The sequence below is a fragment of the Fukomys damarensis genome, unplaced genomic scaffold, assembly GCF_012274545.1.
Source record: "Fukomys damarensis isolate Sample0158 unplaced genomic scaffold, DMR_v1.0_HiC HiC_scaffold_10, whole genome shotgun sequence".
In the NCBI taxonomy this organism is placed as follows: Eukaryota; Metazoa; Chordata; class Mammalia; order Rodentia; family Bathyergidae; genus Fukomys; species Fukomys damarensis.
This window is the reverse complement of record NW_022900922.1, coordinates 30727426-30739714: the sequence shown is the minus strand read 5'-3', so window position 1 is coordinate 30739714 and position 12289 is coordinate 30727426. Positions and strand designations below refer to the sequence as shown.

General features: G+C 37.6%; 1 protein-coding gene across 1 annotated transcript in view; it reads right to left on the bottom strand.

Annotated features, from left to right (window-relative positions):
- Positions 1-12289, bottom strand: part of Ofcc1 (orofacial cleft 1 candidate 1) — a 539007-nt gene that overhangs the window by 250456 nt on the left and 276262 nt on the right. Inside the window, exons 7-9 of the mRNA XM_010623072.2 lie at positions 9707-9793; positions 3452-3520; positions 641-807 (exon numbers count right to left, since the gene is read on the bottom strand). Coding sequence (XP_010621374.1) covers positions 641-807; positions 3452-3520; positions 9707-9793 — 323 coding nt within the window. The remainder of the gene's footprint in view (positions 1-640; positions 808-3451; positions 3521-9706; positions 9794-12289) is intronic.

Here is a 12289-nt window from a genome sequence, read left to right as displayed (position 1 = left end):
GTACCAGGGGTCAAACTCAGGTCCGTGCTTGCAAGGCAGGCCATCGAACCACTGAGCTAAATCCCCAGCCCCTAGTATTTTTCTTTGAGACAGGTAAGATGACTATAAAACAGACCCTTTCCCCTTTCCTCTCCTTGGTAAACCACAGCCCACCATACTGCAGCATAAATAGAAAGCACACACACAGAAATCAAAATAGCTGTCGTTGAAGACACAACAATTAGAATGTCCAAGTCTCTTAAATAATGACTTCACAAGTATTTATATACTAATATTTATACACTAATACAATGCTTCTGTACTTAAGTTCAACATAAATTTATCCAAGTAAATTTATGCTGACTTTGGGTTGTGTGGTTCTTTGTGCCCTGCTAGAAATGAGCACTATCGCATAAAATAAAAGCAGATGGAGTGAAAGTAAATGGCGAAAGGACCATGGGAAGGTTTTGAAAAGGAATGTAACTTCTGCCTGGTAAACTGTGTGTGAAATGCACGGGGAAAGGTCCAATCAAGTCACCAGTCGTGTGTTTTAGGAAGAGTGTGCAGGGAAGCAGAACCAGCAGACCATCAGTGTGTAGGTCTGATCTTACAACTTGTCATTTGAAAAACAGGTCGCCTTACATATATATTTAATGCTGACCTGTTCAAACGGAGAACTTCCGATCAGAGTTATGTCTTTCTGAGCATGTCTTTCAAACGCCTTGATGGAATCAGGGATGGCTTCATCTGCCTCTTTGTGGGTTTCATAAATCTTACAGGAACTTGTGAGTGCTTCAGAATCCAAAATCTCCTCCTTGGTGCTCCCATCTGCTTACCCCAAGAAGATTGCACAGAATCTTATTTTAGCATTGATCAAACACTTAGTAAACTACTTTATTTCTTTGATGCAGTAAATTTTGTTTTTTTCATTTTCTAAACTTAGCAAGTTATTTCTTTTTAAGGCACTTGGAAATCACCAAAAATAACAACATCCTTTGTTTATCCTGTAGTATTTACAAGATGAATAAAAGCATAGCTATGTGTTAAAGCCTTTTTCCCTTTTACCAATTATATCTGGAAACGTGGACACTGTGCTTTAACCTCCTTTAATACAATATGTTGTTTACTGAACTTTTTACCACTCACTTTCTGTGGTGCTGAAACCAGCTTGGGAGATGAATACATTGAGGAAAAGCCAGAGCTCTTTGGTTCATTTTCCCAAGTGAAGATCCTAAAAACAGTTCCTGAGTTGCAGGTACATCCGGAGGTCCTGTATTTGGACTGCTTTGTTTATTTGCATAGCAATGCCAGCATTTATATACATGGTACTTGTGATTTACTTCTCTAGCATCTGAATATGGTATCATCTACAAAATGTGTCTATTCATCTTAGCCAGATGCACGCTGTAAATATAAAACAATCTTTCCTCTTCCCATGTCTAGAAATGCTGGAAGGTGTAATATGGAACTTTCACATCTCCAAGGCTGGAATTCTGACACCAACCATTGGAAGGGAGCCTCTTCGAGCAGAAGGAATGAGGTGAGGCATTGGAAAGAGCACCAAGCTGCTGTGCCCGGGGAACACCGATAAACTGTGTTATCTAGCACCAACCTGTAAACTTTGTAGGATATTTTAGCCTCATGCATAAAATAGTTGTAAAGTGTCTGACTCGCCTATAAACTGTACTTTTGTAACCCTATGAATGATTTTTCGAAGACCTCTTGGTTGCTGTCTATAAATGCATGACTAAGATGGTTTCAAAGGTCCCAAGCTGATGGAACTGTCAGAGAGGAAAGAAGAAGGGCAAAAAATGCACATTATTCCATGCCTTCCACATTAAGGTATTCAATACATGTTTGCTGACTCAGAAAGGATACCAAACATTAGCGGTCTGTGATGCTTGATTTTATGCATCAGTTTGACTTAGGTTGTGATGCTCACTTGTTTGTGCTGCTGGGACAATATACTTTAAGATATAATTCATATTTAAATCAGCAGGCTTTGAGGAAAGTAGATTACTCTTCATAATATAGTCAGCTGAAGGCCTTAAAGGTAAACACTAAGGTCTCCTGAAGAAGAAGTGTGGTCTCTAGGCCACAGGGTTGAATCCTTGCCTCAGTTTTTAGCCTTCTACCCTGGGGGATTTGAACTTGAGACTGCAGTTACAACTGCTGCCCAAATTTCAGGTCAACACTTAGGATTCTCTAGCCGGCTCATCCTTCCTAAGGATTTCAGGCTTGCCAGCCCTCACTGTCATGTGAACTGATTTCTTTAGATAAAATAAATAAGTAAACCGAATGAATGAATGAATACTTGATTATACAAATTTATAGCAAAGAAGGAAGAGCAGGTATACCAATACAGGAATAAAATCTGGGTAGGGTACAATTCTGTAAACGGAAATAAAAAATGGGGTCAACCTTTAGAGTTGGTATGTAGTTTAAATAAGTTAATATTTGCCTTTCCTAGAACAGTATTTTGGGCATTTTCAGACATGTACGAAGCACTTAAATATTTAAGTAGTATTAACAGTTTCATCACCATCATTAATATATTAGCATTTTTATTAAGATATGTGCTTTTCATATCTGTTCAGTCATGAATTAATAATTTAAACCTCATAGCTACTCCATATAGCTGGTGTTATATGTCCTTTTGGCAGAAATGGAAAAGAAAAATTAATTGGTCCAAGGTCACATAACTAGTATATAGTGAAACCTAAGCATAAATTCAATAGAAATAATAGCTACAACTATTAGAAAATCGAATCACCAGAGGCCCTTGTCCTCTTAGGTACTTTAAGTAGTTATTTTAATAAGGAAGACAAAATGATGGTTTGAGGAGAACTAAGTACACCCTGTGAATTCACAGACTGACTTTACATGAATTGAACTATATGCATTCATAGCAACTTTCACTTAATGCTTTTATAAAACTGTAATATGGTCTAGCATGAATTCCTGTGCATCAAACTGAGAACTTAGAATTTAGTTTTTAAATGACTGCCTTCAATTTGTTTTAATACATGTAATAATTCCTCACTTGTTAGAAAGAACCTAATATTTATAAATATGAATCCCTATGCTAAGTTTGAAAATAATACACTACCTGCCCTCTATCACCCCAAAGCATTTGTTTAAAAAGCTATAACAGTCTGTAAAAGGTATGGTACATAGCTTCATAAATCAGTGAATCCAAACAGGACACATGGCATTATAGGATTCTGCAATAGTAAGTCTCAAATCATTTTGCCACTTGTGTTCATATATTGTATACAAGCACAGAAAATAAGGGCATAATTATTTCCCACAAACTTTAGCTACTTTTCAATATTTACAACAAACAAAAGCACACATTAATTCATCAATGAATAGTTGTATTTATAAAAGAAAGGTCAACATTTGGGAGAAGCTTTATCAATCAATTTACAACTAATACTCATCTCACTTTTGAATACAACTGGTCGCTTACCTTGAGATTCTTCTCGTCCACTCTCATCAGACAACTCCATTAATTGATTACAGAAAACTTTGTTGTCACCTTGTAGGGATGTTAAAAAGAATATATGAATAACTTTCTTATCAGCTACGTTAGAGATATGCAAATATAATTATTGAAAGAAGTAATTAATCATCAGAACTATATAGCTATACTATGGGTCACAAACAGAAACTGCACTCAATATGCTCCTTGTTCTGAAAAAAATCTTTCATAAATCGATGATAATTGGAGCAATGATTTAAATGAATATTACAGGGCATGCAGGATATCCAATAAAAAGCATCTCACAGTCAATGGATTATGACATCTATTACTCAAGAATCATTCCAACAATCATATTATGGCTTGTCAAATCATAAAATAGAATATTAAAGTATCTGATCAAAATGAGTGAATGTTTCCCATTAGCTGCTCTCTATATATATTTTCTATTTGGTATATGTAAGGAGTGCAGACTTTGGTGGTCTTCTGTTCTTTTACATATACTATCATATTGCAACAGCATGTATTAAAGAATTCAGAATTCTTAGCTCTGTTGTGAATTTAAAGCAACAAGAACATGATGTTACCCATACCCTGAAAAACAACACAAAACCAAAATCAAAAACTTAATCATAAATACATAATTCTAGGGCCAGGGATTTAGCTCAGTGGTTCCGTCGCCTGACTTGCAAGCAGAAAGACCCAAGTTCAATCCCCAATACCAAAAAATCAACAAAAAAGAAATTTTAGAAGACAGCTCTATTTGTCTTGTTTTTTTTTTTTTCATTTTGTTTTTTATTGCAGTGCTAAAATGTAACCCAGGACCTTGGACACACAAGGCATGTGCTCTACCACTGAGCTACACCCCCAGGTCCTGAGCTATACCCCACACCCTAGAAGAGGGTTTCAAAGGTCATTTAGACCTGGTCACATAGCTCAATGTGACAACACTTGACTAGCAGGCTAAGGCCATGATCTCCATTCAGAGGCCCTTCTCTGACCAAAAGAGGGTGATCTAGATGTTATCCCCTGCCATTAGATGGAATCAAACATTAACAATGCAAACTAAATGACCACTGTAGTCTTAGAATTAAAATACACACATATATTAATACATTAAATGTGTTTTCCTTCCCATGGGAGGCAACTGAACCATGTGTTTTTACTGTGCTTCTGTCCATACAGCCCTTATATTTCTTTTTATTTTTTTCTTTTCTTTTGGTATGGGGGAATCAAACACAGGACCTTGTGTTTGCAAGGCAGGTGTGGTGCCACTGAGCTAAATGCACAGCTCTCAACCCTTATATTTCTATAATTTACCATTTCACTATCTGTGGGTGGGTCAGTTCTGAAGATGATATTTAATTCTGCAACTCCACCAAGTACTACAGAAACATCTGGATGGATCTTTATTCTCAAAATTAAAAATTCTTGATAATTCTAGGTCTTCCCTTTCTATCAAGATCTCAGATTCCTTCAATATCAGTATTGCAAAAAAAAAAAAAACAATTCATTGTAGTCAGTACTAATGGGCCTGGAATGACTGAAGAGGAAAGCTGGGGCCACTGGGACAGAAGAACATGACATAAAAAGACCTATGAAGCTAGCAACTTCTGCTCACTGGATACTCCAGAAGGCTTTTTCAATTACTGGTCGACCTACCAATTTTCTATTCTTGCCAAAAGCCCGCACAGAACCTAAAAGCCCAATGTTGACTCAGGGAAGGGGTAGGGAAGCCTCTCCCAGAATGTATGCTGTGGATCACGTGTCAGGAATGCATGCCATTATTCCAATACTGCCTGAATCTTTATAATTCTTAGTGGGACAGTTACAAAATTTATAAAGCTTACACATGACTGGCTCATAAAAGAATCCTGGAAGATGCTTAGACAAGAAATTTTATACTGAAGTAATAAAAGTCCCAGCAGAATTAACAGAGAGAAAACATCTTTAGAGGAGAGACAGCATGGCATAGGTTTGGTAATAGCCAAACCTGTATAAAAACGCCAGCACCACCACTTAGCAGCTGTGTAAACTTGAGGGAGTTTCTTAGAGTCCTTCAGCTTTAATCTTCTTGCCCATAAAACAGGATGGTTGTGAGACTAAAAAGCTAATACTATACAACACTTAGGCTCGTGCCTGACATGCTGTAGGCATTTGGCAAAGGTAGTCTCCTCCATTTATTTGCTTGTTTGTTTTTAAGTACTTAGCAATTGCATGAAATGCACAATTTTTCATTGTTTGACTTCAGTCATTCTGAACTAAATATTTTTGTTTTCACCACGAAGTGACACATTGTGAATAACTTTTGGGGGTTTGTCTGTAAGGAACCTGAGTGAAGCAGACCTAACTGACAATTTCCATAGAGGGTCTGGTCCTTAGAAAGCCAAGTGTGCAGCTTCCTATCAATGGCACTCCAAGCAGACTCATTCCTGGAGAGTCAAACGGGTCACAACACAGAAGGTGAAGGCAAGAGAAAAACCCTGCAAATTCAAGTTCAACGATTTGGGCTAACCAGTTTTCCTTTCCCTTGTAGTGATCTTCTCAGAGGGAAGAGATGAGAAATCCAACAAGTCAAACAATTTCTGAGGGGAAGACAAGAGACTGTGCCAAAGATAGGAATCTGAACTCCTAACTGCAGTTGCCAGATCTCTGTGATTCGGGGAAAGATACTAAATCTCACTGAGCTTGTTTCTTCATCTTAGAAATGAAGATACTGATGTCCAGTTCAGAGCCTAGGCCACTCCCTGTAGGTTTATGTATAAGATGCTCAGGCAGTGGGAAACTGCATACTGATGCATTTCTCAGAATGCATCCTACACTTCTGCAGTGCATGACTGTGTACTGGTCTTCACTCTAAAAGCAATAAACAGGAGGGAGTGGGGAGATGTGACTGACTTTAAAAGTAAGTTCTCCAGTGGTATCTAGAAGGTGGGTTGAAGGGGAACAGGAGGAGAGGACTAAAATGGTTGAGCAATTCCAGGCAGGAAGTGACGTCAACTTGGAATTGGGTGTGCAGTGGCGGTAATGAGAGGCAGCAGCATGTGAGATGCAATCTTGTTATTTCCATTTCAGTAGATACACACTGGGCATCACATCATCTATGAACCAAACACTGTGCCAAATCCTAAGGAAATGTAAAGTCTAGTGGAGAAGAAAGCTTCTGAAGAGATAATTGTAACAATAAATGTGTAACTAATAACTAGGGCTCGTGCCAATGCGAAAAGCAAGATAAGACAAAAGAGCAGAGTTACGTTCTAGTGCACAGAGAGTACACATTTAGTATATCACATCAACAGGCCCTCACCACCCTATAAAATACTATTAGAAATGAATAAATTGCTACTAACCGCAATCTGTCATGGCTAATTCTACACATCAACCTGACGTGGATAGATGCCCATTGTTTGGTCAAACCCTAATCTACTTGCTGTGGGGTACTGTTTAGGTGTTATTAATAGGTAAAGCTGTCAATTTTGTAAAGGTTAACATTTAACTCAGCAGACTGTGAGTAAAGCAGATTACTCTCCCTACGGTAGGTGGGACTCATCCAGCCAGTCAAAGGCCTTAGGAGAAAAGGCTCAAGTTTCTCAAAGAAGAAGAAATTCTCCTCAACACTCAACACAGAAATTAAGATTTCTATTTATGGTCTCTCCTCTGCAGAACTTGGGCTTAACGGCAGCAACAGGAGTTCTTACCTGAGCTTCACACCCAGTCTGACCAGAATTCCAGCCTGCCTGCCTTATGAACAGATTTGCTAGCTCCTAAAACTGAGTGACCCAATTCTTTAAAATCTTTCTGTCATCTACACATATGCACATATATGCACTATGTAATCAGTATGTATGTAATAGAAACACATGTGTTACACAATATGAATTATTTATAGAAAGTGTAATTCTATTAGTTGTGCCTCTTTGGAAAATATGAAAAATAGTATTATCTGTACCGGGTCATAGATAATCAGAGCATACCTGTACATTACTCATTACATTTTAGGCAAATGTGTATTAAGTATTTTATGTCTGAGAAACTAATTGCTGCAAACACAGTAACAGATGAACATGACCCGCAAAGTTGCCACATGGAGTTCCCATTATATTGCTCTCCTTGGTTGCATATGCAGTGTAGAGGCTGAGTTAGCCATTCGGATTGGACTGGTTCACAGAAGCATTCTAGAAGGAGGCAGAAATGCATGGCAAACTGAACCGCTTACAGCTACATTTAGCCCGTTGCATTCATTTATATCACATGGATACATAGAGTCCCTCATTCAGAATATAGGAGACAAAAAGAGAAAAATCTCTTTTTCAAATGACTTTTCCTAAGTCATTTAAATGGGGGAAAGAAGTCATGTAAATGAAATAAAGGACAAAGATTTTCATCCGTTTGAGAGAAAAGAAATCTAGTGTTCAACCTGTGCAAATGACAAGGAATCTAGAGGTGTTCAATCTGTTCAGATGACAAGGAATGTAGAGCTTTTTTTTCAAATAAATATAATAAAATAGATCTAGTCAAGAAAGAATCTTGGAAGGGAGAGAAAGAAAATACTGAAGAGGTGAGGAGAGAAAATAGGAAACAGAAGAGAAATAAAAAGAGGGAATGAAGGAGTTCAGTAGAAAGAAAGCTGGAGGTGGGACTCCTCCTGGTGACAGCACCAGTTCCGCCCCCTGACAGACCCCAGAACAGCCCAGGCTAGGGGCAGACAAAGACAGAGCCACCTTGCCTAAAATGTGCACCCAAGTTAACCCCAGATATTGGCCAACATTAACTGACTGACCTGAGAAGGGGCTAGAGTGACCATAGATACAGGGTGAGCATCTCTAATTTGAAAATCCACAACTCTTGGCTGTCAACCAGATAACATAGTGGAAAATTCCTGCCTGAACAGAAAATTAATGCACAATATTACTTTAAATATTGTATAAAATTTATCTTCAGGCTATGTGTATTAAATACATACAAAACATAAGTGAATAAAATGTTTAGACTTATTTTCCATCCCCAAGATGTATCATAATGCATATGGAAATATTCTAAAATCTAAAATACCCAAAATCTGAAACAAGTCTGGTCCTAAGCATTTCTAGGCAAGGGATACTCAAGCCTATCTGAAGGAAACGTACTTTTCTGTAGTTAGATTCATGTTTTATTCATCCAACAAACCTTAATAAGATAGCGTTCCTAAACTAGGGAGTATATGCATTACAGAAATCCTACCAAATACACCCATATGATTGTGGCCACTCAGAAATCAAAATCAAGCCTTAAATGACAGTTCAGTTAATACCTCTCCCCAAAAGTCACTAGGATTGTCTCACACCCTTCAAGTGTTTATAAGCAAAAAGAAAAAAGTTGAGATTTTCCAGTTTCAAATTCACCTTGATGTTTCAACAACTGGTAAAAACTTTCCCTAAGAGTAAATCTGTGTCTTATTTCACACATGTGTCCTTTGATGATATCTGTGAATGCTACATCATTAAAATAGCTTTAGTTTATTGAGAATTGCTTCATAAAATAATCTTTGCACTATATCTGAACCCTCTTATTTGTGAAAAATTAGCCCAGTCTCTTATTAAAACATGCAGTTTCCATTACTGGTAGCTAGTACTGGATATGATCTTCTGAATGGGAACAACTCTGAGGAACAATTACCAGTGTCATTATCTCACCGATAACCTTTGTAAATTCTAGAATACTTTGTAAACTGTAACACTGGCACAGAGGTATGCACTTAAGGAGCAATTCTGAATTGTTATTTTACAACCACTACTAGATTTAAGATTGCAGGAAAGAATATTATCATCATATCTGCATCTCTGTGGCTCAAAGGTTAGGTGATGATTTTGCACATTCAGTGAAAGGAATTCAATAGTCATGGTGAACGGAAAGCTCATGTGCTTGATGCATCTTTCTGGAGAATGCTCATTTTAAATCTGAAGGGCAAAGATGCATTTGCAAAGTGATGTCCCTCAGATGCATGACATTGGTCTTACAATGGCCCAAACTTTTCATAATAGCCCCAGATGAAAGCAGACTGATGCTATTTTCATCTCACCAGCTTGTTGTCCTTGATCAAAAATTACCTTCACTGCCCATCATGCTGTTAGTGGTTAGAACTTACCATTTAAATTGTAAGCTGCAAAATCTAAGCGGAACTGCATGTGTGATCTTTGTCACCTCATTTTCATGAATGGAAAAGAATATTCTGACACAAAAATTACATACTTAATTCTAGCTCACCCTCTCTGCTGACCTCCATCCCACACTGCCTTGGGTTTATTTCCTCATCCATCAGTGGGTCAAAGTAATTTCTGCCGTATTCATTTCCTGTGGAAAGTACACGAGGTAAGGGTCAGTGATTATTAGAAGCACATGAACCAAAATGTTAATTTTGAAATCAACACCAGCACAGAAGGACCATTTTAGCTACTTTATAAGCTTACATTTTTTTACAAGTTTTCCAGCCCTCCCGTTTTTGTAATTATCAACTTGCAAAAGGTCAGACAAGGTAATTCAAAAAACAAGTTTGCACTGTCTTTCTGTTGCTAAAAAATTAATGAGAAAATTATCAAATGTAGCCTTTAAAATAATAATGAAAACTTACACCAAACTATTTTAGGATAGAGTCAAGAAATGGACGCTGTTGGATCATGATGATATGTAGAGTTCACTATCAATTCTATTTACTGACTAGTATTTCATTAAGCTTTTTGTGTGGCTCTGCTCAGAACTCTGTAGCAGTGTCTTCAGGAAGGACCTGCAGCAAAATTACCATGTCGACAGTAGAGAGAAAAGACAGACAGGAAGAAAAACACAGAAGCAAGGAAAAGAAGGAGGAAAGAAAGGAAAGAGAAAATAGCGAGGGCTGCTTATAGGTCTTTTGTAACATGAAGGAGAGATATAAACAATTTTATCAGAAATTTTATAAAATACACATCAACAAACTAAGCACCTTGACCCCAAAATTCTCACTTCACATTTCCCACTTATTCTGTCCTTATCTTTGTATCCAAACTGTAGCATAAGGTTTGACTTTGTAATACAGACAAAGGTCTGCTATCAATTTTCTAAATCTAGTTTCATTCTTCCTGCAGACTGAAATGTATATGTCTGTTGCTAGTAATTTGCATTCAGCAAAGTGTAACCTACTCCGCTGATAAACCAAGTTGCCTCAAATGCTGCAAAAGAAATAAAGCATTGTAGAATGAAAACAACTTCAAGGGTGTGGCTCACAGGGAAAGGTGCATACACATCAGGTACACTGTGATATTCAATGGTATGTTTGTTTTAGGATCAAAAGTAATCCAAACAGCAACTCCTTTTCCAGGGGTAAAGGATACTTGATATTACCCTAGGTTTAATTTCTATTTCTGGACTGGCACATTTTGCTGTTAAGTCTCTGTTCTATCAAGGTAGAAAGTACAAGAACTGAAAACCAGCTTTACCTGGACCTCAATAGAGGAAAATGTAACTGAAATTCACTCTTGTGATTTTTATCTGCTGACAACTATGAGGGCGGTATAAATCTTGGGGCTATGAAAACAAAGTCTTATGCACTACAATAGCAGGGGCATGCTACCTCACTGGTTCTCACTGTATTTGCTTTTCTCTGCCACAAAGCACTAGGGTACTCTGAGCACATTTTTCCCTGTGCTGGCAAAATATTCACCCATCCAGAAGCAAAGATGGCAGCCTATTTTTTTACTATACTGCCTTCCAGCATTATTTTTCTAATGGACACATATCCTGGAAGCATCCTCGATTCAATACAAAAGTCAAATTCTCTGCCTCCCAAACTAACCCATTAGTAAATAATTCCAAGATAAACAAGACTTTGAAAAGCAAAACCGTGCTAAATTATTTTTAACCAGAGGTCTAGGAAAGCACATAGTCAGCTGTCTTTATGTGTGGATTCCACACCTGTGGATTCAACCAATCACGGATCAAGAATATTCAGAAGAAGAAGAACAGCAACAACAAAAACTGAGACTGTACTGAACATGTAGACTTTTGTGTTATTTTCTAAACATTACAGTATAGCAACTAATTACACAGTGTTTCCATTGTATGAAGTGTTATTCATCATCTAGAGATGACCTAAAGTACACAAGTTCTATGCAAATACTATGTCCTCTTATATAAAGGACTTGAGCACCGTGGGGTTAGGATCCAGGAACCAATCTCCCTTAGATGCTGAAGGGACGACTGTAGTTAGCTTTAGATCCTCATGTTCATCTAAGGCCGGGGTCTTGCCCAGGTGTGCAGGAAGAAGGCCTGCACCCCGAGAGGCTTCCGAACTCCTAAATGTCCCTTCAGAGGCCCACGTTTACACACACAGAGGGGAGAGGGGCTATGAATCAAATAAGAACTCATATGAATTACTAATATATGTATGAACCTATTTCCTTTACATTAGTATATCTTGCCTGAGAAGCCAATAATTTAGACCTAACAGGCAAATTCAGTATGATAGATCTTATGGACTCTGTTCCAAAATGTGGAAACAATGGACTCACTCCATCTTAAAACTAGCTTCCTTTGCTCATATTTTATTGGATAATGTCAGTTTAATAAAAACAGATTGTTTTAGCATAGGGGGGTATATTACCAGAAGCTAGATTGCTAATAGGACAAATTCTTAAAAGTATCCTAATCATTCAGAGTATGCTTTTGGATATACCCAAAAATCATCTCACAGGAAAATTAACAGACCCACTGAGAAATTCAAAGTAGGGCATGTAGCAATACAAATATGATAAGCTTAAATCTGGCTGATTTTAACTCTTTGTGATATTCAGAATAGCATGACAATCACATATATAT